The 27,023-nt window shown below is 44.5% G+C and overlaps 1 protein-coding gene across 1 annotated transcript in view; it reads right to left on the bottom strand.

The window, feature by feature from the left end:
* Window positions 1-27,023, bottom strand: part of B4GALNT2 (beta-1,4-N-acetyl-galactosaminyltransferase 2 (SID blood group)) — a 384,595-nt gene that overhangs the window by 74,850 nt on the left and 282,722 nt on the right. The window contains exon 7 of the mRNA XM_073572735.1: window positions 14,806-14,993. Coding sequence (XP_073428836.1) covers window positions 14,806-14,993 — 188 coding nt within the window. The remainder of the gene's footprint in view (window positions 1-14,805; window positions 14,994-27,023) is intronic.

The following is a 27,023-nucleotide window of genomic DNA, read 5'->3' as shown; positions in this document are numbered from 1 at the left end:
GCGGATCATATGCTGTGCATCGAAACGCAAATGTGAAACCAGCCTTAGAAATATAAGCAGAGAAAAATTTCCCACCCTATTACTCACAGGTAAAGTTGCTGCCTGACATGTAAGGGATTGTGAGCTCAAATCCTCCCAGAGAAGACCAGACTTAAAGAACAGCAGAGAATGTATGCAATGCTGTACAGAGGACAGACATGTTGCCCACTCCCCCAAGGTCGTGAGTCTGAGAAAGAGGAGCTGAACAATCACAGCAGTGTCAGAGCTTGCACGGCCAGGAAAGATAGAGATGCCATTGAGCAGCAGACGAGTCGACTAGTTCTGATCTGAAGTTGGGACATAAACCTGAATTCCCAGGACAGTTCACAAGTTCAAGACTGTTTTGCTGGATCTGCGATAGTTGGGAGATACTGTATACCAATGTATACTGTTGTGACAGAAGGCAACAAAAATTTATACAGCATCAAAAACTACTATGCATCAATTGAGTATACTTTTATGCTTTCTATTGACAGGATAGTTGCCAGTATGCGGTCTCTGGTCTTACAATCTCACACTTGAAAAATCTTAACATTACTGATATTCATAGGGTTGGGTAGCCTTTCAAATTGTTGGCAGCGGATTATTCACGATAATCTCCAAGCTTCTTTATTCAGGAACAATCAGGAATAATATATGATAAGCTTCATTGATCAGGAATAAATAATTTGTGTGTATCTGTGCAGCATCTATAGCAGGCTGCTTCTCTCATACACAAAGGAAAAACAGGAAAATACAGTCACATGCTCTCCCTGTGTGAGCCTCTGGGAGTTTTGTTTTTGTTCTAACTTTATGAACAGCATACAAATCTAGCAACTAAACACTCATAGACAGGAATGGAGTCGTTGCACCAAACATATTCCAATACCCCCACTCAACAACTATATATCCTGCTAGTCCCATTGCGGTTCTGAAGTCCGCAAACATGGCTCTTGATAATGGCTTTGTCATACCATCATCTATCATCTTATCAGATTCGCAATAAACAAACTTGAGTGCACCACGTTCCACTAAGTCACGTAAGTGGTGATGTTTTTACATCAATGTGCCTAGTCCTCACACTAATCTTCTCACTGCTGACAAGTTTAATGCATCCTTGGCTGTCCTCATAGATAACTGTTGGTTGAGCTAATGGCTTGCCAAAATCTTCCAAAAGTTGTTTCAACCAAATTACTTCTTGACTTGCATAAACAGCAGACATATATTCTGCTTCTGTAGAAGATAATGCGACTGACACTTGTTTTCTGCTGGACCAAGAAATTGAATTTTCTCCTAACCACTTGTTGATTCCAGATCACTTGAATCTCCAGCCCAATCTGCATCCACACAACCTCTGAGAGTGAGGCTATGTGCACACGTTGCAGAATTCCCACAGAAGGTACTGCAGGAATTCCAGAATTTCATTCCGCGGGAAAACCGCATTTTAAATTCCCGCGATTTTCCCACGGAAAAACTAGCGATTTGCAAGCGTAATTAGCTTGCAGAATGCTAGCGCTTTCCAAGTGATCTGTAGCATCACTTGGAAAACTGATTGACAGGTTGGTCACACTCGTCAGACATAGTGTTTGACGAGTGTGACCAACTTTTCACTATTGAGGCTACCTATGCAGCATCAGTAGTAAAAAGATCTGTTAAAAATAAAAAAAAATAAAAAATTGTGTTTTTCTCACCTTCCGACGTCCCGCGCAGCGTTCCCGATCATCGCGATGCTGCCAGCAGGTCCCGTTCCCAGTGATGCCTTGCGACAATGACCTTTGATGATGTTGCGGTCTCGCAAGACCGCTACGGTATCGCCAGACCGCGATGTTATCAAAGGTCATTGCCGCAATGCATCACTGGGAACGGGACCTGCCAGAGCATCGCTGAGGCCTGGTGACGCTGCGAGGGACAACGGAAGGTGAGAATATGACAATTTTTTTATTTTAATTCTATTTTTTACAGGGATATGGTACCCAGAGCCCGGAGGACAGTCTCCTCTCCTCCTGACCGTGGGTGCCATCCAGAAATGTTCTGCTTACTTTTTGCATGGTGGGCACAGCCACATGTGGAAAGTAAGCAGAACAATGCATTCCTATGTGGGCGGAATCGCCGCGGTTCCGCAAAATTAATGAGCTTGCTGCGTATTTTTCCGCGATGCGATTCCGCCACGGGAAAATCCGCAGCATTAGCACAGCATTGCGGAATCCCATAGGATTGCATGGGATGCTGGGGTTTTTCTTGCGTTTTCGCGGCAAAATCGTGCGTTTAAAATCTCTGCGAAAATGCGAAAAAAAAACTCTACGTGTGAATGCAGCCTAAGATCTCCTGATGCAGATATCTTAAGATTTAGCCTTTGAGATTCTTTAAGATATTGAAGAATTCTCTTAATTGCATTCCAGTCTCTTTGACGTGGCTTGCTTACACGTCGGCAGAGAATTCTGTGGCTGCGATACCCGGACGAGTTGTGGTTGCTATGTACAGAAGGGCCCCCACTGCTTGTCTGTAAGTCTCATTACTGGGTAGCAGATCTTCTCCTTCCAACTTTAATCAGGACGGATCCATTGGTGTTGATGCACCTTTAGCTTCTGACATTCCAAACTGGTTTAGGATTGAGGAAATTTTAGAACTTTGGGTGAGAAGAAAACTCCCATCTTCCTCGCTCTGGATTTGGATTCCCAAATAATATGTCACATTTCCAAGGTCCTTAGTCTCAAAGTGCTGGTTTAAAATTTCACCTACAGTTGTGGCCAAAAGTATTGACACCCCTGCAATTTTGTCAGATAATACTCAGTTTCTTCCTGAAAATGATTGCAAACACAAATTCTTTGGCATTATTATCTTCATTTAATGTGTCTTAAATGAAAAAACAAAAAGAATTGTCCTAAAGCCAAATTGGATATAATTCCACACCAAACATAAAAAAAGGGTGGACAAAAGTATTGGCACTGTTCGAAAAATCATGTGATGCTTCTCTAATTTGTGTAATTAACAGCACCTGTAACTTACCTGTGGCACCTAACAGGTGTTGGCAATAACTAAATCACACTTGCAGCCAGTTGACATGGATTAAAGTTGACTCAACCTCTGTCCTGTGTCCTTGTGTGTACCACATTGAGCATGGAGAAAAGAAAGAAGACCAAAGAACTGTCTGAGGACTTGAGAAACCAAATTGTGAGGAAGCATGAGCAATCTCAAGGCTACAAGTCCATCTCCAAAGACTTGAATGTTCCTGTGTCTACCGTGCGCAGTGTCATCAAGAAGTTTAAAGCCCATGGCACTGTGGCTAACCTCCCTAGATGTGGACGGAAAAGAAAAATTGACAAGAGATTTCAGTGCAAGATTGTGCGAATGTTGGATAAAGAACCTCGAATAACATCCAAACAAGTTCAAGCTGCCCTGCAGTCCGAGAGTACAACAGTGTCAACCCGTACTATCCGTCGGCATCTGAATGAAAAGGGAATGTATGGTAGGAGACCCAGGAAGACCCCACTTCTTACCCCGAGACATAAAAAAGCCAGGCTGGAGTTTGCCAAAACTTACCTGAAAAAGCCTAAAACGTTTTGGAAGAATGTTCTCTGGGCATCAACATAGAGTTTACAGGAGAAAAAAGAGGCATTCAAAGAAAAAAACACGGTCCCTACAGGAGGTTCTCTGATGTTTTGGGGTTGCTTTGCAGCCTCTGGCACTGGACTGCTTGACCGTGTGCATGGCATTATGAAGTCTGAAGACTACCAACAAATTTTGCAGCACAATGTAGGGCCCAGTATGAGAAAGCTTTGTCTCCCTCAGAGGTCATGGGTCTTCCAGCAGGACAATGACCCAAAACACACTTCAAAAAGCACTAGAAAATGGTTTGAGAGAAAGCACTGGAGACTTCTAAGGTGGCCAGCAATGAGTGCAGACCTGAATCCCATAGAACACATGTGGAGAGATCTATAAATGGCAGTTTGGAGAAGGCACCCTTCTAATATCAGGGACCTGGAGCAGTTTGCCAAAGAAGAATGGTCTAAAATTCCAGCAGAGCATTGTAAGAAACTCATTGATGGTTACCGGAAGCAGTTGGTCGCAGTTATTTTGGCTAAAGGTTGTGCAACCAAGTATTAGGCTGAGGGTGCCAATACTTTTGTCTGGCCCATTTTTGGAGTTTTGTGTGAAATGATCAATGTTTTGCTTTTTGCTTCATTCTCTTTTGTGTTTTTTCATTTAAGACAAATTAAATGAAGATAATAATACCAAAGAATTTGTGTTTGCAATCATTTTCAGGAGGAAATTGAGTATTGAGGTGCTTCAGGTTAGGCTTCTCGCAGTTCAGTAGTTCATATGGAGTTTTATTTGTGGCTTTACCTGGCACTCGGTTTTGAAGATAGCAAGCTGTCATGATGACTTGCCCCAATACGTTGTAAGTAGATTTGAATCAAACAGCATACTTCTTCCACTTTCGCAGAGTACGGTTCTTTCTCTCTGCAATACCATTTTGTTCTGGGTTGTATGGAATGTTAGTCTGGAACACGATTCTATCCTTTTTCAAAATGGTTTGCACCTTACCACTTGTATATTCGGTTCTATTATCTGCATGCAGGGCTTTTGGCATTCTCCCAAATTTGTTAAACACTAAAGCAAGATATTCTTCAAGTTTATGTGGAACTTCATCCTTACTGTGAAGCAGGTAGGCGACTGTATATCTGGAGTAGTCATCAATAAATGTGAGAAAATGTTTGGAGGGAGTTTGAACACTCATTGGACCACATACATCTGTATGTATCAGATCCAGAGGTTGTGCAGATCTAGTGGTGCTTATTTAAGGAAAGGATTTTCTGGACATTTTCCCTTTAAGACAGCTAGTGCACTTCATCATTTGACTAAACTGGTTGATTTCAATACCATTTGCAAATTGAGCTAGCTTCCTTACTGCTTCTGTTTCTCTGTGTCCAAGACCTCTGTGCCATACATGGATACAGTTTTTATGCAGATCTTGTCTAGCATTTTACAGTTTTTTTTGCATTTTAGCTGGTAAAGTTCATCTTATGTTTTTCCTTATGCAAGAGTGTGACCCTTCTTTGAGATGATGCAGCTGTTATCTTTAAAAGTAACTACATTCCCCTTTTGTGTGAGCTTCTTTACTGACCGAAGATTGCTTTCAACGCTGGGAACATAGAGAACATACTTTATTGGGATCTTTTTGCTTTGTGCTGAGGAAACTGGACAGTGGAGGTAGCAGTCTACTACTCCTTCTGAAGTCATATAGTGACCATTAGCTAAGATGATGTTTTCTGACTTGCATTCATTAAGGTCAGTGAAGAAATCCTTGTTGTTTGTCATATAACTGCTTGCATCAGAATCTATACACCATATATTCTTTATGCAAATAAAGTCCATGGAGCCTCATTTAAGAGTCTCAAACACAGGACTAGCCAGATCGTCCTCCAGGGAAGGACCCAGCCAAGGGGTGGCTCCTTTATTTCATCTGTTTTTAAGTGAAATAAGAACAATTTTAGTGATACATTCGCATTTGCTGCAGACAATTCTGCACCAAGATTGTGCATTTTGGCAGGAAAAACACTGCAGTAAACGCATGTTTTTGCAACGTTTTTGATATTTTTTTACCCTTTATTTTACCATTTACCGATCAGCGATTGTTCTATAGTTTAATTACACAGTCAGACCAAATTAAACAATGCACACTGAACAATCTGTAATAGATCACTCAGTGCATAAAGGCTGTCATGGTTCTCAGCAGCGCTATTCCTATTTATACATAAATTATGTACTGTCAAGAACAATGATTTGTATGGCAGAAAACATCACTTCGCCCTATGAGCTAGAGTTTTGCTCATTCGTCAGGTCAGCCTATTTACACAGCAACATAATCATGAAACAAGCGTTTTTAAAGGTAATCTGTCAGTAGGTTTTTAATATTTAATCTGAGAGCAGCATAACGTAGGCAATGAGAGTCTGAATCTAGGGATGTATCACTTACTAGGCTGTGTGCTGTAGTTTTAATGCAATCAATGTTTTATCAGCAAGAGATTATCACTGCCAGACTACATGTCTCATGCAGACAAGTCAGGCTAGTCTGTATAACCCCCGCTCAAGCTGCTGATTGGCAGCTTCCTCACTATGTACAGTGTACACAGGAAGCTGTCAGTCAGGAGTGTAGGCGGGTTATACAGATCCCAGCAGCTTGGGCACAGCTAAATCTCCAACAGAGAAAACAAGAATTGTATTAAAACTGCCCCAATTCCATAAGAAAAACTTTCTGACATATTCCCTTTTAAGAACAGTTGTTCATGTGTATATTTCAGTTTAAAAGCAGCTTTAGGTCCCAATTCATGAAGTGACTGTTTAGCTATCAAGTTTCTTTTTTTTGCACTATATTGTTCAAAATGGTCAAAGAAGGTGAAGATTTTTGACAAAAAATTTTTTTTTGCCTCCTATTGTAGAGAAAAGTAGCATAACATTTTAAAATGTCGCATGTTACTCGTCGATTGTGCCAAAATTAAAATCTTTCAAAACCTGGAGTGAGATGCACCAAAAAGATCTGATATTTTTAAAAAAAATCTAGTTTCATGAATCTGTCTAGTAAAATTAACAAAGTCTTAAAGGGAAGGTGCCATGATTTTAATTTTTGTATTAATAATTATTGATTATATAATCAATTATTTTTAATACAAAATTAAATGAACTGCTTTAATAGCTTTTTATTTATTAACTTTTTCTTTTGCCATTTGGGGCTGCCATTTTCATTAGTGTCGGTGTAAGTCTCTGGGCACGACACTTGCACACCTCACTTATGGCAGCCATAGGCATAAGTGACTGCAGTCAGACACAACCGCATCTCTTGCATTGAGGCCGCTCCTCCGGCCTCTTAGCTGTGACCTGGGCATGCCCCCTGGGTTGTCCAGGTTACAGCTGTGGGAGGAGATTGCTGCCATTTTGTTGTAGCTCACAGCGTGGGCTTTATTTTCTACTGTTATAGCACACACTGCTCAGTGCATGCGATAACAGGAGCTGCAAGTAGAGATGAGCGACTTTGCCTTTTTTCGGGTCGAGTCGGGTTTCATGAAACCCGACTTTCTCAAAAGTTAGGTTGAACGAAATCGGCCGATTATCGTTAAAAGTCGAAGGCCGACTTAAACACGAAACCCAATGCAAGTCAATGGGGAACCAAGGTCAGCAGGGAGTGGAGGACAGGAAACACACCTACAGTGCCCATTTTAATGCGAAAAACATCAATTCTTATTACTTAAGCTTGTCAACCTTAATTTACCTTATAATAGTTATGCATTGAAAACTGGGGGTTATTTGGCTAAAGTTGTGGGGGGGGGGTAGGGCTGGCTCCAGATTTTCGTTGGCCCTGGGCCAAAGAGCGTCACTGGGCTCTTAACACATGCCACAATTCATGATCCTCTGATACGGCAGAGAAATAGCGGTATAGTACAATGAAAAATACTTCACTTCTAACATCTCATGACTGATATCCATTTTAATTCTCCAATAGCTCCAAAAACAGACAGTATATTACTCCATACACTATTATGGCCAGCGCTTAGTGCGCTATACAGAATAATGAGGCCCATATATTTCTCCGTACAGAATCATTGGTCCCATATAATGTTTAAAACAGTATATGATGAGCTCCACATAATGCTACAGTATATGTTGGTCCCCATGGATGAAACTCCACTGTGTTATGGTCCCAAATAATGCTCCATATATAATAGGCCCCATTTCTAATGCTCCAGTGCATAATGGGCCCTGTAAATGCTGCTCCAGTGTCTGATGTCCACCTTTGGAATGCTCCAGTGTAAGGTGGGCCCCATATATCATTCTCCAGAGTATCGTGCTCCCCCAAAATAGCTGTCCCAACATTGAAAATAATTAAATAAGTCTCCTCGCTAGGGAATCCCTGTACTAGTCTGGATTCCTCGTCGTCCCCATCTTCCATCTCACTGCACTTGGACTATTTAGGCAGAGGGCGTACAGATTTGATGTCATCGCGCTCTCTTACCAGAATGTCACTGTCAGGAAACGCGGAAGACAAGACGTCATGGCGGTGGAGCAGGGAGAGGTAAGTATTTCAACTTTGCAAGTGCTGTGATCCTGAGCAAGCAGGGGGGGCCCACTCGTTGGCGACGGCACTGGCACAGGGCCCCTCATAGTACGGCGGTGTGTCTGACGGCGGGTGGCCACCCAACGGCGGAGACACTTTTGCATACTATGAGGGGCCCTGTGCCAGTGACGTCGCCCATGAGTATGCCCCCCCACCTGCTCAAGGAACCTGCACTTTCATCTGCACCTTCCTCTTTGTCACCGTGTAAGGTGGTATAGTATGCGGGAAGGGGAACCTGAGTTTCATCAGGGTCAGATTCTGGCTGTGTAGAGTGCGAGGGGAATGTAGTGGTCTTTGATTGGTCTCCCTGAGGTCAGTGACTGTTTCGTGATGTTGGTCTACTAGCCATTGCTCCCACCTAGCCAGAATCCTACTCCAAACTGATGAGGGGCAACACCCCGAAACAGCTGTCTGTGGATGGATATTGGCCTTGGTATTTCCCTTGTCATATCTGTAAACTCGTATAGAGCTGGATATTGACTTAAAGGGCCACTTAATATGGTGGTAATGGTGGTTTCCGAAAGGAACTACTCCTTGGCTGGGTCCTTCCCTTGAAGACGATCTGGCTAGTCGCGTGTTTGAGACTCTTAAATGAGGCTCCACAGACTTTATTTGCATATTCGTATTTCCCAGGGAGCAATGCACCTAGGATTTCACTGATTGAGCGCCTTTGCCGGCTGCCGCAGTGTTTTCTTTGACTGGTCTCCCGCAGTGATTGTTTTGTGATGTTACCATATATTCTTTGCAGATGGGCCTGTACTGGCATTAAATGCAGCTTCAACTAAGAATCTTCCTTTACAGCTGTTTTAACCCTTTGATGACTGTTCTGCTTTTTAAACTTACTCATTCTTGCTTTCCAAATTCTGCAGTCTGCTTTAAGATGGCCAGGCTTTTTACAGACAAAACATTCATGAGTTTCTCTTAGATTTCTCTTATATCTTATATTTAGGGAAATCCTGGGTCTTTAACCCCTTACCTACAATTGACGTAATATTCCGTCCATGTGACCATGGACCTAATTACCATGGACGGAATATTACGTCATCGCGATCAGCGGCGCCCACGTGGTGAGCGCCGCTGATCGCGGCCGAGTGTCAGCTAATTATCATAGCTGACACCCGGCACAATGTGTCAGGGGCGGTCACGGACCGCCCCCGACACGTTAACCCCTTGCACACCGCGATCAAACGCGATCGCGGTGTACCGGGGGTTAAAGGGAAGCATCGGCAGGGAGGGGGCTCCCTCCGTGCTTCCCTGAGCCCCCCACGGCAGCGCAATGTGCAGCGCTGCTGCGGGGGACTCCCTTCCTCCAGGCCCCCGAATCCAAGATGGTGACGGGGGCCTTCGGGGGCCTGAGGAAGCTGGCTTCCTCAGTGCCTGCAAAGCGCAGGCATGAGGAAGTCTGCAGCAGTGCCTGTGACAGATCGCTGATCTGTCACAGTGATCTGTGATGTGACAGATCAGCGATCTGTCACAGGACAGTGATGTCCCACCTGGGACAAGGTAATAAAGTAAAAAAAAAAAAAAAAGTGTTAAAAATAATTTAAAAAAAATCGCTAAATAAATTAGTTAAAAAAAAAAAAATATTCCCCAATAAATCCATTTTTTGAAAATAAAAAAAAACAAAACAATAAAAGTACACATATTTGGTATCGCCGCGTCCGTAATGACCTGCCCTATAAAACTGTCCCATTAGTTAACCCCTTTAGTGAACCCCTTAAAAAATAAAAATAAAAAACGAAGCAAAAAATAATGATTTATTATCATACCACCGAACAAAAAGTGCAATAACGCGCGATCAAAAAGACGCATATAAATATCCATGGTACCGCTGAAAACGTCATCTTGTCCCGCAAAAAACGAGCCACCATACAGCATCATCCGCAAAAAAATAAAAAAGTTATAGCTCGCAGAATAAAGCGATACAAAAATAATTATTTTTTATATAAAATTGTTTTCATTGCAAAAAACCGACAAAACATAAAAAAACGACCTAAATGAGGTATCGCTGTAACCGTACTGACCCGAAGAATAAAAACGCGTTATCAATTTTACCGCACGCGGAACGGTGTAAACGCACCCCCCAAAAGAAATTCATGAAAAGCTGGTTTTTGTTCATTCTGCATCCCAAAAATCGGAATAAAAAGCGATCAAAAAATGTCACGTGCCCGAAAATGGTACCAATAAAAACGTCAACTCGTCCCGCAAAAAATAAGACCTCACATGACTCGGTGGGTCAAAATATGGAAAAATTATAGCTCACAATATGTGGTGATGCAAAAACTATTTTTACAATAAAATGCGTCTTTTAGCGTGCGACAGCCGCCAAACATAAAAACCGCCATAAATCGTAAATCAAACCCCCCGTTATCACCCCCTTAGTTAGAGAAAAATAATAAAACTAAAAGAAAATGTATTTATTTCCATTTTCCCGCTAGGGTTAGGGTTAGGGTAGGGTTAGGGCTAGGGTTAGGGCTAGGGTTAGGGCTAGGGCTAGGGTTAAGGCTAGGGTTAGGGTTAGGGCTAGGGTTAGGGCTAGGGTTAGGGCTAGGGTTAGGGCTAGGGTTAGGGCTAGGGTTAGGGTTAGGGATAGGGTTAGGGCTAGGGCTCAGATTAGGGTTAGGGGTGTGTTGAGGTTAGGGTTGGAGTTATAATTGGGGGTTTCCACTGTTTGGGCACATCAGGTGCTCTCCAAAGGCAACATGGCGTCTGATCTCAATTCCAGCCAATTCTGCGTTGAAAAAGTCAAATGGTGCTCCTTCCCTTCCAAGCTCTGCCATGTGCCCAAACAGTGTTTTACCCCCACATGTAGGGTATCAGCCTACTCAGGACAAATTACAAAACAACTTTTGGGGTCCAATTTCTCCTGTTACCCTTAGGAAAATAAAAAACTGGGGGCAAAAATATAATTTTGCGGAAAAAAATGTTTTTTTTATTTTCACGCCCAGGCGTTATAAACTTCTGTGATGCACTTGGGGGTTCAAAGTGCTCTCCACACATCTAGATAAGCTCCGTGGGGGGTCTAGTTTCCAAAATGGGGTCACTTGTGGGGAGTTTCAATAGTTTAGGTACATCAGGGGCTCTCCAAACGCACATGACACCCGCATACCAATCCATCAAAGTCTGCATTCCAAAACGTCACTACTTCCCTTCCGAGCCCCGACGTGTGCCCATACAGTAGTTTTCTCCCACATATGAGATATCAGCGTACTCAGGACAAATTGGACAACAACTTTTGGGGTCCAATTTCTCCTGTTACCCTTGGGAAAATAAAAAAAATGGGGACTAAAAGATGATGTTTGTTGAAAAAATACGATATTTTTATTTTCACGCCCGGTCGTTATAAACTTCTGTGAAGCACTGGGGGGTTCAAAGTGCTCACCACACATCTAGATAAGTTCATTAGGGGGTCTAGTTTCCAAAATGGGGTCACTTGTGGGGGGTTTCCACTGTTTAGGTACATCAGGGGCTCTCCAAACGCAACATGACACCCGCAGACCATTCCATCAAAGTCTGCATTCCAAAACGTCACTACTTCCCTTCCGAGCCCCGACGTGTGCCCATACAGTAGTTTTCTCCCACATATGAGGTATCAGCGTACTCAGGACAAATTGGACAACAACTTTTGGGGTCCAATTTCTCCTGTTACCCTTGGGAAAATAAAAAAATGGGGACTAAAAGATCATGTTTGTGGAAAAAATACGATTTTTTTATTTTCACGCCCGGACGTTATAAACTTCAGTGAAGCACTGGGGGGTTCAAAGTGCTCACCACACATCTAGATAAGTTCCTTGGGGGGTCTAGTTTCCAAAATGGTGTCATTTGTGGGGGGTTTCTACTGTTTTGGTACATCAGGGGCTTTCCTAATGCGACATGGTGTCCGATCTCAATTCCAGCCAAAAACGTCAAATGGCGCTGCTTCCCTTCCGAGCTCTGCCATACGCCCAAATAGTGGTTTACACCCACATGTGGGGTATCTGCGTACTCAGGATAAATTGCACAATATCTTTTAGGGTCCTGTTACTTTTGGAAAAATAAGAATTGAGGGTGAAAAGATCATTTTTGTGGAAAAAATATGATTTTTTAATTGTACTGCTGTACGTTATAAACTTCTGTGAAGCCCTTGGGGGTTCAAAGTTCTCACCACACATCTAGATAAGTTCCTTGGGGGGTCTAGATTCCAAAATGGTGTCATTTGTGGGGGGTTTCCACTGTTTTGGTACATCAGGGGTTTTCCAATCGCGACATGGTGTCCGATCTCAATTCTAGCCAAAAACGTCAAATGGCGCTGCTTCCCTTCCGAGCTCTGCTATGCGCCCAAATAGTCATTTACACCCACATATGGGGTATCAGCGTACTCAGGACAAATTGCACAAAAACTTTTAGGGTCCTGTTACCCTTGGAAAAATAAAAATTGTGGGTGAAAAGATCATTTTTGTGGAAAAAATATGATTTTTTAATTGTACCGCTGTACGTTATAAACTTCTGTGAAGCCCTTGTGGGTTCAAAGTTCTCACCACATAGCTAGATAAGTTCCTTGGGGGGTCTAGTTTCCAAAATGGGGTCACTTGGGGGGGTTTCCACTGTTTAGGTACATCAGGGGCTCGCCAAACGTGACATGGCGTCCGATCTGAATTCCAGCCAATTTTGCATTGAAAAAGTCAAACGGCGCTCCTTCCATTCTGAGCTCTGCCATGCGCCGAAACAGTGGTTCCCCCCCACATATCAGGTATCAGCGTAGTCAGGACAAATTGCACAATAACTTTTGCAGTCCAATTTCTCCTGTTACCCTTGGTAAAATAAAGAAAATTGAACCTGAAGTATTTTTTTTGTGAAAAAAAGTTAAATGTTCATTTTTTTTAATATTCAAAAAATTCCTGTGACGCACCTAAAGGGTTAATAAACTTCTTGAATGTGGTTTTAAGCACCTTGAGGGGTGCAGTTTTTAGAATGGTGTCACTTTTGGGTATTTTCTATCATATAGACCCCTCAAAGTGGCTTCAAATGTGAAGTGGTCCCTAAAAATAAAATGGTGTTGCAAAAATGAGAAATCGCTGGTCAAATTTTAACCCTTATAACTTCCTAGCAAAAAAAAATTTTGGTTGCAAAATTGTGCTGATGTAAAGTAAACATGTGGGAAATGTTATGTATTAAGTTTTTTGTGTGCCGTATCTCTGTGATTTAAGGGCATAAAAATTCAAAGTTGGAAAATTGCGAAATTTTCGCCAAATTTCCGTTTATTTCACAAATAAACGCAAGTTATTTGAATGCAATTTTACCACGAACATGAAGTACAATATGTCACGAGAAAACAATGTCAGAATCACCAGGATCCATGAAAGCGTTCCAGAGTTATGACCTCATAAAGGTACAGTGGTCAGAATTGTAAAAATTGGCCCGGTAGTTAACGTGCAAACCACCCTTGGTAGTGAAGGGGTTAATGCTGTTTCTGCTCTGGATTCATTACTGCTGCTTACATACTGCGTTTTCTCTTGAGTTTATCTACAAGTTTGCCTTTAACATACTCTAGTGTCAGCTTATCATTTGGTCGTGCATCTAGTGCAGTCACGAGTGTGTCATAACTTTCTGGAAAACCACTTAATAGAAGTGCAGCAACATGAAAATCTTTAATTTCTTCTCCAATACAGCTGAGAGGCTCCACAATCTCTAGGGTGTTTCTTATATAGTCCTGCATATTCTGTCCATCACTTAGCTTAGACTGATACAGCTTTCTCATGAGATAAAGCTTTTGGCTGAGATTTGATCTTTCATGCACTTTATGTAACTCATCCCACATCTCCTTTGCAGTTGCACACTTGCATATATGCACAATCTGATTATCATCTACACTGAGGGAGATCATGATTTGGCTTTCTGATCCTTCTCTAGCCAATCATCTGGTAATGGATGAGGCATTTGTTACTAAGTAAATTTCCACTTCTCTTATGAGCAGCTTCTTCACCTTGAATTTCCAGGACTGGTAGTTCTTGTTAGTGAGGCTTGGCACTGAGAACTTGACAGGATTGCTGCTAGTGGAAATCTTCTCTGTTGCTCTGTGCTGCTTTTGCTCTGAGCTTCTGTTGCTGTGTTACTCTGGGGTTCTGTGTCACTCTGGGCCCATAACCTGCTGGCAGTGGATTATTCAGGATACTCTTCAAGCGTGTGACAACAGAGCTTCTTTATTCAGGAACAATATATGATAAGCTTAACAGATCAGGAATAAATCATTTGTGTGTCTCTATCTGTGCAGCATCTACAGCAGGCTGCTTCTCTCATACACAGACACAGGAAAAACAGGAAAATACAGTCACATGCTCTCCCTGTGTGAGCCTCTGGGAGGTATTTTGTTCATTTTGTTCTAACTTTATGAACAGCATACAAATCTAGCAAACTAAACACTCAGACAGGAATGGGGTTGTTGCACCAAACATATTCCAACACAATTAAATTGTAATAATTTGAATAAAACGTTGTAACCTTACTGCCAACATTGTATTTGAAAAAAAAAACATACCCACCTATTGCTGGTAAAAAATATTTTTGTTACCGGTTTCCAAGTGTAATGAACAGCTATGTCATAGATTTACTAGCAGGTAGCAACCCTATTGTGGATTCTGTACTGCATATTACTGGAAATATAATTGCCTGGCCATATATACTGTATATGTGCAACAAACCTTTGCGAATGGCATAATGTATTGTTCTACATTGGGGTCATCAATCTTCTCTGGCTTTTCACTGTCATCAGCCACAATAACCTTCACGTCAGGATAATACTGTCGTATGCTCTTTATCATTGCCTGCAGTTTGTCATAGCGCAAAAATGTCTTGGTGGTGATAGTGACCAAGTCACTAATTTTTCTTTCTGTGAACATAAAAGAAAGCTTTACATTTTATTTAAAGAGAACCCAACAACAGCTCAAAGTCAGTTTTTGCATGCAATGTATTCTTGTTCCTCCCCTGAGCAATTTTTTATTATTTTTTTTTAAATTCTTAATATGGTGCCATAGATGTGGACCTATTTATTTAGCCCTACTTTTTTTATGGTCTTTATAAAGAAGGTATTGCTTTTACAGATTCTCTGCAGGAGTGTCTTTAGGCCATTTTCCAGTATTATCCTGTGAGCAACATAAAAAGTATCATGCTGAGTGCAAAAGGCCCATATCTCTGGAACTGTATGCTGCATATTAATGAAAAGAACTGATTATTCAGGTAAGCTGCAGGAATAAAAAATATGAGCAAAAACTGCAGGAAAGATAAGTATCTTTGCATCGTGTTAGCCAGTAGATAGAAAAATATTTAGAATTGAGAGTCCTCAGTGGTTGATACCTTTTAATGGCTAACTGAAAAGATGGTAACAAATTGCAAGCTTTCGAGTCTACTCAGGTCTCTTCATCAGGCAGAGACTAATACAAAATCTGAAGAATCACATATTTATACACAACACAGCACAGAAAGAAATGATGCAATAGATAAGACAAGTGATGTGAAGCAGAACGATCATTATAGGGACTGATAAACAGTTGTGGCCATAAATATTGGCACAGTACATAGATAAGGAGTGTGAATGTTTAATTGTCCTCTGATTGGGGTATTGTTCTGTGTTATGATGCCCCCACAAGGTCTGAGGATCAAATTCCTTAATTAATGTAAAGACATAAATCCATACGACGCATTCCTTTCTTCACTGAGTGTGTCAAATGTTGTCATAAGTTTATACTCCCAGACTCTTCTGTCTCTCTGAGATTTGAAGTTACCTTTTAATACAAGTAATTTAATGTCCATGGTGCTGTGATCAGGGATACTAAAATGTTTGCACAGGTAAGAGAAAAAAGGATGGATCTACAGTCAGACCTGCCTAACGCAATCTGAGGAGGGAGAATGCTGCAGAGGTGACACGGCCCGGCTTGTCGAAGACCATGTGGAAAACTGCCAGGATGTCCTGCAGAGCTGAGCTTTCAGGGTCCCCTCTATCTCACAAGCGGTTAAGCCATGCTAGGGCCTCTCCTTCAAGATTGGACATTAAGAATGCCACTATAGCTCGACTGGAGGGCAACTGGTGAGCCAGCAGTTTGAAGTGCAGCTAGCACTGATTAATGAACTCACGGCATTGCTTGGGATCTGTTACGAATGAGTCACCGAAGGAGGAAAAAACAAAAATACAAGCTAAGTCCAGAAAACCGGAGGTTGGTACCTATCGGATTGCAGACCCCTGATCCTATCCACAACAACTAACAGTAGCCGTGGGGGGTTCCTACGATGCCCTAGACCCCTCGATCACAGCCGGAGAACTAAATAGGCCTAAAGAAAGAAAGGGGAAATCTAAACTGCCCCAGAGCAGACCCCAAAGCAATAGGCAGCCCCCAACATATAATGACGGTGAAGCAAGATGAAAACACTAACACAGATAGAAAGATAGGTTGAGCAAACGATGGGGCCCAAGCTAACTAAAAAGGACAGGATAGAAAAGCTGCTGTCTGCAATCCGTAAAAAACCCTACCAAAAAATGTCCCAACCGTCTGATAGGAAAAACAGGCCCTGAAGTCGCTAGGACTTCAAAAAGACTATATCAGCACTCAGGTAAATTCTGAAGACAGAGCAAAGAGACAAACTGATCAGAGACAAAAATGGAACTCAGCACACCCCCGACCGGGGATGGCTGAACTCCAAAAAACAAGGTAAACAAAACAAAACTAATAAGTTCAATAGCAAAGCAAAAACCTATCTTTGGGAAGCAGGAATCAGACTGGTCTCCAAGAATCCAGCAGAGAAATCACCAGCGACTCAGAAGGGCGTCGGCTGCCTTATATCCAGTCAGAAATTCCTGTTACCCAGTCATTATCTACCAGATCAGATGTTTGGTAATCAGCCTCACTACCTTCCTTCACCAGAAGAGGGAGTTAATCAGACATCGACGGTGAAGGGGAAAATGAACTCACAACAGGGATCCCAGTCATAATGTGGTATTGCATACAGATCAGGTCCAGGTCCTGGTGCAGAAGTTGCAGGCTAAATAGTCACTGTCGAGGTTGCTGCAGCTTGGACTGGAGAGAATGTAGCAGTCGACATCAGGGCATCCAAACGGATCTTTACTGTCCACAGATAGGACATGATGTTATCCTAAAGATCACATTGGCTGGTCAGAGTTGAGCGAAACGGGATGGTCAATTTAAAAAGTCGCCGACTTTCGCAAAAGTCAGGTTTCATGAAACGAAACCCGACCATAGCGTGAGGTCGGCCACGAAGTCGGCGACCATGGCGCCAAAGTCGTGTTTCAAAAGATGCTTCCAGCGCCCTTTTTCAGCCAATGATGGAGGACGCACACTGTGGGCAACGCGATGACATAGGCAGCGGTCACCACCATCTTTGAGAAGGGCATGCAAGTGATTGGCATGCTTTGTGTGGCGTCACAGGGGCTATAAAAGGGCGTGCACGCCGACCGCCATCTTACTTCTGCTGATCTCAGAATAGGGAGAACTGCTGCTGCTGCTGCTGATTCTGTAGGGAGAGCGTTAGGCAGAAGAAGATACAAAAAACTGCCTCTGCTGCTAGCGATTTTGCCTGTACAACACACCAGTTAGTGTGCAGTGCAAGGGGAGGCTATATTTTGGTGCATTCAGCTCTGTTGGTTATTAGGCTGCCTTATAAGGCTCCCTGATAGCTGCTTTGCTGTTTTCACACTGCTGTGCAAACTGCTTTTTTAAAAGCAAAAATACTTTTCATCCTCTTTTTTGCCCAGTTACCAAGCATTCATTTTTCCACACTTTTGTGTGCAGCAGTCCTGCTTATTAGGCTGCCTGCTGCCATACTTGGGACTGAGAGCATCATTGTCAGCTTGCTAAAATCTCTAGGGAGATTCAAATTCTCCCCAGTCCTATATAGATATTTTATACACCATCCAATTTCAGCCTGTTATATAAAGGAGTAATCTACACTGGGCCTGAGATAATAGTTCAGTGTCCTCAAGTCTGTAGGGAGATTCAAATTCTCCCCAGTCCTATATAGACATTTTATACACCATCCAATTTCAGCCTGTTATATTGAGGTGTAATCTACACTGGGCCTGAGATAATAGTTCAGTGTCCTCAAGTCTATAGGGAGATTCAAATTCTCCCCAATACTATATACACCTTGTACCTTGTTTTACAGTACCATATTGCTGGTGGTATTTTGGGTACATTTTCCCAAAAATGAGGAAGTGTGTTAGAAGAGGCCGTGGAAGTGGGTGGGGGTTGCCAGCTGGTAATGATGGTGTTGGTGGTGGTGGTGGATCTGCTGGTAGTGGCAAAAGCACAATAGCACCTAAAGCAGGAGGTGTTGAGCCTGCATCATCATCTGGCTCCACAAGGCCTCGAAGGCTCCCTTTTCTGGGAGTAGGTAAACCGCTTTTAAAGCCGGAGCTTCAGGAACAAGTTTTGGCTTACATTGCTGACAGAGCCTCCAGCTCTATCGCCTCCTCTTCTGAACTTTCAAAAAATAAAAGCACTGAGTTGTCATTGGAGGCTCATGGTCAGGAACCACACCATTCCTTGTGTCCTTCACCCCTACCAAAAGTAAAGTATGTGGCAGGCCACACTACAGATTACTCCATGGAGCTCTTTTCACATACCATGCCTGGGTTATCAAGTCAAATCGTGAATTACCCAGTCCAAGAAGAATCTGACATGGAGTGCACTGATGCACAGTCACTGCTAGATTTATCTGGTGCATTCACTCAGAGCACTACATTATCCTCGCAGTGTACTGAGCCAGAATCTGACCCTGATGAAACTCAGGTGCCCCTTCCCGCATACTATACCACCTTACATGGTGACACAGAGGAAGGTGCACATGACTTTGAAGAGGAGGTGATGGATGACCCAGTTTTTGACCCAGATTGGCATCCATTGGGGGAAGAGGGTGCTGCTGCCAATAGCTCAGAAGAGGAGGAGGAGCATCCGCAGCAGGCATCGACATCGCAACAGCTGTTATCTGGCAGGCCCAGAGCAGTCCAAAAATGGGTTACAAAAACCAAAAGAGTTGCTGGACAGCTAGGCCAGATGGTCAAATTAGGACAGCGTGCAAGAAAGAAGTTACCTGTAAGAAGTGCGCAAAGACCTTTAGCCGAGGGAAAAATCTGAGAAATTTGAATACCAGTTGCATGCTTAGACATTTAACCACCATGCACTTGCAAGCATAGACGGACTACCAAACCTCACGTACCACATGTGCAACTGCTCCCAATGAAGGTAGTCAGCAATGCTACATCGTTTCCCCCACTGTAAGCCCACCGGTTAGTACACCATCAGCAGCAAATGTTGAGGTGTCGTCGCAAGGCCAAAGCAGTCAGGGAATCACAATGTTATTGCTACGAAAGACTGAATCTAGGCCATCAGAAAGAACACCAACTCCATCACCATCATCAACCCTCTCTCAGTCCGCCATGTCCACCGCTAGTACCACCATATGCAGCTCTCAAGTCCAGCTCACTCTACCAGAGACTATGAGTAGGACAAGAAAGTACTCATCCTCTCATCCGCGTACACTGGGTTTGAACGCCCACATTGCCAAACTAATCTCGTTAGAGATCATGCCCTACCGGTTGGTTGAAATCGAAACTTTCCGCAAACTCATGGCCTACACAGTACCACTCTATGACCTACCCAGTAGGCACTTCTTTTCTCGCCAAGCCATCCCAGCCCTCCACCTTCATGTGAAAGACCGCATTGTCCATGCACTCAAGCAATCAGTGAGTGGAAAGTTGCACCTCACAACAGATGCATGGTCCAGTAGGCATGGCCAGGGCTGTTACGTGTCCATCACTGCGCACTGGGTAAATGTGGTGGGTGCAGGGTCCACAGGGGACAGCGGTGGTGGGACAGTGCTGCCTAGCCCACGGTATAGGAAACAATTGGCTGTAGGCGTTCGACCCTCCTCCTCCTCCAGAAGCGAAAGCTCGTCCACAGTGCGCAGTCGCACGAGCACTCCATCCACAGCTGCCAGTGTTGCACACTCAGTGTCCCACTATCGAACAGCTAGTGGTAAGCGTCAGCAGGCTGTGTTGAAGATGATGTGTTTGGGCAACAACAGACACACCGCAGAGGTACTGGCCGACTACTTGCAGCGACAAACTGAGTCATGGCTGGGCAGTCTACATCTTGAGGCAGGCAAGGTAGTTAGTGATAACGGCCGGAATTTTGTGGCAGCCATAGCCCTTTCAAAAATCCGACACATACCTTGCCTGGCTCATACCTTGAACCTGGTGGTGCAGTGCTTCCTCAATAATTATCTGGAGTTAACAGGCCTGCTCCAGAAGGTCCGAAGACTGTGCTCGCACATCCGCCGGTCACCCGTACACTCCAGTCGTATGCAGAAGCTGCAGCGGTTGCTCCACCTTCCCAAGCACCGCCTAATTATCGACATTGCAACAAGGTGGAACTCCACCCTGCACATGGTTGAGAGGCTGGGCGAACAGAGGCAGGCTGTAATGCATTTGTGGGAGGATACATGGCCAGGCACTTTGAGGGCAGACATGGAGTTGTCGGGAGTGCAGTGGTCAAAGCTGAAAGACCTCTGTAAAGTCCTTCAGTGTTTTGAGGAATGCACACGACTGGTAAGCGCAGACGACGCCATCATAAGCATGAGCATCCCACTTATGCATCTGCTCATGCAAACTTTGATGCACATTAAGGAGCAGGCGTCTGCAGCCAAGGAGGATGAGGAAGAGGAAGAGGGAAGCCTTGATGACAGTCAGCCATTGTCTGCTCTGGGACCTCTCCTGGACGAGGTGGAGGAAGAAGAGGAAGAGGAGGAGGATGATGATGGGGATGATTATTTAGGGGAGGAGGATGCTTCTCGTGGGGCAAGAGAAAATGTTGGCGTGGCAAGGTCAGGTAAAGGGTTTGTGCGTGACTGGAGGGATGTGGATTTGCCAGAAAGTGCTGCTCCACCCAGCAGTCGCAGTGCATCATTGACACCTGGAACATTGGCCCACATGTCAGATTATGCCTTGCAGATCCTAAAAAGGGACCCCCGCATTGCAAAAATGATGAATGATGACGACTACTGGTTGGCCAGCATCCTGGATCCACGCTATAAAGGTAAATTCCAAAACATCATGCCACAGGAGAACCTTGACCTAATATTGGCTAACAAACAAGCAACTCTGGTAAACCGTTTGTTTGAGGCATTTCCAGCACACAGCAGCGATGATGGTTCTCCAAAGAGCCGTAGGGGGCAACATGGAACAGGTGTTCGTGGTGCACACATCAGAAGTGGCGTTGGAGACAGGGGTTTCATGACCATGTTGTGGACTTATTTTTCAAGTCCCGCTCACACGACTGGTAATACTGCATTGAAAGTGACAGGAGACAGCAGTTGTCAGCTATGGTTACAAACTACTTCTCGTCCCATATCGATGTTTTCCCTCACAGGTCATTCCCCTTTTACTATTGGGCCTCTAAACTGGACGCCTGGCCTGAATTGGCACAATATGCCTTACAGGAGCTCGCTTGCCCTGCTGCTAGTGTGCTATCAGAAAGAGTGTTCAGTGCTGCTGGCTCAATCCTGACAGAAAAAAGGACCCGTCTGTCGACCCAAAATGTTGATGATCTAACCTTCATTAAAATGAACCATGCATGGGTTTCAAAGGATTTTGTCCAACCTTCCCCTGATGACACAAAGGTTGCCAGAAAAATGGCTCGCTTTTGTCCTCCTCTTCCTCGGACTTCACCAATTCCTCCATTTGCAGTTGCTGAATGTCCAACATCAACATATGCCATTTTTTAAACCTCCCTAACTGGGCTGCCCCCCCCCTCATGGCCGGGGTCACCACCTAGCACATGCAACCGTGCGAGTGCCATTGCCCTGGACAGGTGGGTGGGCCGACTCTTGGGCGCCAGCACTGGCACAGGGTCCCTCATAGAGCAATCGAGTGTCTCTGACGGTGGGGGTGCACACCCGCCGTCAGACACACCGGCATACTATGAGGGGCCCAGTGCCAGTACCGACGCCCACGAGTGGGCCAATTTGCTTGGGCAGGGCCCCAGCATTTGCAATATTTACCTCTCCCTGCTCCTCCGCTGTGTAGTCTGGGCTGTCAAATCCTTCCCTGGGACTGCCACTACAAATTTGGTGAACTGATAGATGATGGTTAAGACATAGCTACGCCCTGTCCTGCTGGCCGGGCTCCAGCTTCAGATGATCAATGGCTTCCATTTCTTATGGACATCGACTCACAATGAGATGCAGTGGTGGTTTATCATCAGCTTTCACAGTTTTCCTACTCACAGACGTGTGACATTCCTGCCCACATTTTTAAATGTGCCCTCTCATGACAATCCAATAAAATAGCCTACAGCCTGTGGCTTCTGTCTTTTGCACTCCAAAGTTACCTGACAGATCATGATAGGCAATGTGGACCATGTTTACATCTCTTCCTGTGATCAAAATTTGATGGAGATGAGTAACGGTGATGGGATCAACGGTACTGCGATACAGCAACCCTTTCTTCACAAAGAACTGTTTTCGCTGTCTCCACACACAAAGTAATTGAGGGTCAGCATCGCCTCTGAGAATTCTCCCGGGAGTTTTTCCTGTGATTAGTAATTCCTAAATTTCTGCAATGACTCGACTTTATGTCTGTACTTTTATCCATCTCGTTTCCTCTTGCGGAGAGTCTGGACTGTCTTACTGAGACAGAAATATATATGAAGATTTAAAAATACCCCAACAGTGTATACTGGCGTACGCTTCAGAAACATTTCCTTTTTTCTACTTTTTAGATTGTTGTCTAATCCATAGTGAGGCTGTGAGTGTCTTTGTCGTATTCCGGAAATAAACACAGAGATTTTAAATGTTTAAACTATGCTATATATACCTGTTATCCGGTGATACTGTACCCTTTCTCAACTTTCTGCAATCTTGTCGAATCCATACTGTGCCTGAGACCGTCTGAATCTGCCTCCTGATTACAGATGAGTGGTGTTTGAGTGGAACTGCTGGCCAAGTTCAAATTCTAGCTGTTTTGGGCGGTGTTAGATCCGTTCGTCGAACTTTGATTAAAATTTGGCTGTTCGAGTTTCCGTTCGAGAACGTTTCGTTAAACAAAAGCGTATTTTTTTTTCACATTAATAATGGTTTTCAATGATAATAGACAGTTTTAGGGCATAGTAGCGGTGTCTGGTAGCCAGCGGTGTAGTACACCTGTGAAGGAGCTACACCGTGTGTGTTTCCAATAATTTTTTACCGCATATTGTCCTGAAAATCGTTTTGGGCCTAGTAACTGTGTATGCTACTAAGCCGAGTTGGCCACTCGTGAACCAAGCTATGCCGCCTGTTTATGTAAGAACTGTGTGCTACTCAGCAGAGGAGCCCAGCTGCTAAGCAAGCTACAGCACCTGTGGTTTGGACACTTAATTTTTTCACATTCTTTCTGGAATGCCGTTTAGGCCTAATTCTGGAATTACGGTTGACCTGCACTTACTGGGAAATGCTTGTTTGCGGGGAAGAATTGTAATCTCAGATCCCCATCACTAACGGGGTTCAGCGTGTTATCCGCACCTGTAAGTGATACACGCTGGTCCTTTCATTGTAGCACACGTGCAGCCCCGGACATGTAAGGGCATGACAGACCTGTTATTGGCCGATCTCGCATGCCAGAGCCTCGCGTGTCCCTCTAGTAAGCTGGACGCGGACTGCGGGGGTATGCCTGGGTCCCGTTCGTTAACGGAATTAAGCTTACAATCTGTGCAGCTTTTTTGTGGATGGCATGGTTGAGGTTGCCCATGTTGAGTCCAATTAAGCCGCAGCCTCCACTCCTGGTCGTGCCCTTCTGGACATTCCTTTAAGGTTCAGCTTTGTAACCATACTGCCCCCGGAAACCAAACACTTTTCCTGACAGTGACATTCTGGTCAAAGAGCGCGATGACATCACGTCTGTACGCCCTCTGCCTAAACAGTCCAAGTGCAGAGAGATGGAAGATGGGGACGACGAGGAGTCCAGAGTATAGGGATTCCCTAGCGAGGAGACTTATTTAATTGTTTTAAAGGTTGGGAGCAATTTTTGGGGAGCACGATACTCTGGAGAATGAAATCTGGGGCCCACCATACACTGGAGCATTCCAAAGGTGGACATCAGTCACTGGAGCAGCATTTACAGGGCACATTATACACTGGAGCATTAGAAATGGGGCCCATTATATATGGAGCATTATTTGGGCCCATAAGACACTGGAGCTTCATCCATGGTGAGCAACATATACTTTAGCATTATGTGGAGCTCATCATAAACTGTATCGAACATTATATGGGACCAATGATTCTGTATTGAGAAATATATGGGCCTCATTACTCTGTATGGCGCACTATGCGGTGGCCATAATACTGTATGGAGGAATATACTGTCTGTTTTTGGAGCTATTGGAGAATTTAGTATATATGTAGTATGTATGTAGCATGTATGTAGCATGCATGTAGTATGTAGCATGTATGTAGTATGCATATTGCATGTAGTATATATGTAGTATGTATGTTACATGTAGTATATATGTAGTATGCATGTTGTATGTATGTAGCATGTATGTAGCATGTAATTTTTTTTTTTTTTTTACATTCAACACATTAGCCGGATGATGGGACTACTACTGTCCCATCATTGGCTAATGTGTCAATCACTGTCATGGTAGCAGGCATCGCCCGATGGGACTTGTAGTCCCATCGGACGATGCCTGCACAGACCCCCGGAGCCTGCACAGACCACCGGCAGGCCGGCACAGCCCCCCGGCAGGCCGGCACAGACCACCGGAGCCTGCACAGACCACCGGCAGGCCGGCACAGACCACCGGAGCCTGCACAGACCACCGGCAGGCCGGCACAGCCCCCCGGCAGGCCGGCACAGACCACCGGAGCCTGCACAGACCCCCTGGCAGGCCGGCACAGCCCCCCGAAAGGCCCGTACAGACCCCAGAGAGGCTGTACAAGGCAAAAATAGGGTTTTTTTATTCCGATACCGGAAGTCCCATAGACTTGAATGGGACTTCCGGTATCGGAATCGGCGATACCGATACTTTTTTTTAAGATCGGCCGATCCATTCCGATCCGATATTTTCAAGTATCGGCTGGTATCGCTCAACTCTAATCATGAATTGTGTCATGTGTTAAAGGAGCCCAGTGACACTCTTTGGCCCTGGCCCACGAAAGTCTGGAGCCAGCAATACCCCTCCACATCTTTAGCCAAATAACCCCCAGTTTTCAATGCCTAACTATTATTATGAAGTAAATTAAGGTTGACAAGCTTAAGGAATAAGAATTCATGTTTTTGGCATTAAAATGGGCACTCTAGGTGTGTTTCCTGTCCTCCACTCTCTACCGACTTTTCTTCCCCATTGACTTACATTGGGTTTCGTGTTTCAGTCGGACTTCGACTATTCACAATAATCGGCCGATTTCGTTCGACCCAACTTTTGCGAAAGTTGGGTTTCGTGAAATCCGACTCGACCCGAAAAAAGGCAAAGTCACTCATCTCTACTGGTCATCTCACTGTGTCGCGGACCGGGGAGAGCCTGGAGGTGCATAACTAAGCGACTGCCTAGTTCTTAAGTAGAGCCGCTGATGATGTGGTTAGACTTGAACCACAGGTGGTCGTAAGTGCGCTGCCTGAAGACCTGCACAATGTACACAGGCCCTGGGATGCTAAAGCTGCAGCAGGGTCTGGAACAAAGCAGCCATGGTGGTGAGCATGTTATTGTCCCTGCTGGCAGGAAGAAGAGAGATTGTGCAAGGACGTTGGTGCACTGCTGGCATTACAGTTTTTATTCTCTAATGGAGTGTTTTATTTTTCCAAACCTCACAATTTTCATTTAAACCAAAAAGCTCTGTTTTGTTCTCATAAATTCACAAAACAGTCTTCCATTATCATTTTAGCTAGTCCAGGTGATCTTTTGTGTATGTCATGATATACTTCCACAAACGTTTTGTGACAATCATACTTTGATAGATCCCTGTTCTTAAAATAAAAACAGGTCACTCACGCTCACCTGCTTGTCAACACTTTGAGGGACTAAAGGCCCCATCACCCTAAGCGATCTCGCTAGCGAGATCGCTGATTTTGTTACACATCAGCGAGATCGCTGTGTGTGATGGGGATCAGCGCCCGGCCTCCCTGTCGGTTATCGCTGATCATGCTCGAGTGGCTTGGGCCATTTTTCAATTGCTGGTCTCCCGCTGCCCAGCGCCCATCGCTGCGTGTGGCAGCGAGAGACCAGCGATCAGTGATGCTGGACGCTGGTTGCTAAGGTACATGTCGGGTATCCAGGAGCCGTGGCTCCTGGATACCCACTGTTTACCATGGAAACCGGCGTACATGCTGGTTTCCAAATTAAATGTTGGGTATCCAGGAGTCGTTCCTGGATACCCGACATTTACATTAGAAACCAGCGTCCAGCGTCGCTGGTCCTGATCACTGGGGCTGTCTATGTGACAGCTCACCAGCGATTAGCCTAACGATGTCCCAGCGATCCCATCATGTCGGATCGTTGGTGGGATCGCTGGTACATTGTTTAGTGTGACAGGGCCTTTAGAGTGCCATTTCACTTAGCGACGCACCAGCAATCCCGACAATGATACGACCTGGTAGGGATCGCTGGTGCGTCGCTAAATGACTGCTAGTAAGCTGCCAAACAGGCAGATCTCTTCAGCGACGCAGCAACGATCAAACACAGCGATGCGCGCTGGCCAGCAGGATGCCGATGACGAAAAAAGGCCCAGGACATTCCTGCACGATCAGCGATATCCAGCAGGGGGGCCGGTCGCTGCTGCATGTCACATGTAGCGAGATCACAGGTGAAATCGCTGTTGCGTCACAAAATTGGGGACGCATTAGCGATCTTGCTAGCGATCTCGCTATGTTGAATCCAAG

Source organism: Dendrobates tinctorius, unplaced genomic scaffold (genome assembly GCF_039654945.1).
Source record: "Dendrobates tinctorius isolate UK_male_01 unplaced genomic scaffold, ASM3965494v1 ptg000032l, whole genome shotgun sequence".
NCBI classification, from domain to species: domain Eukaryota; kingdom Metazoa; phylum Chordata; class Amphibia; order Anura; family Dendrobatidae; genus Dendrobates; species Dendrobates tinctorius.
Note: the sequence above shows the minus strand (reverse complement) of the source record. Positions and strands in the feature narration are given on the sequence as shown.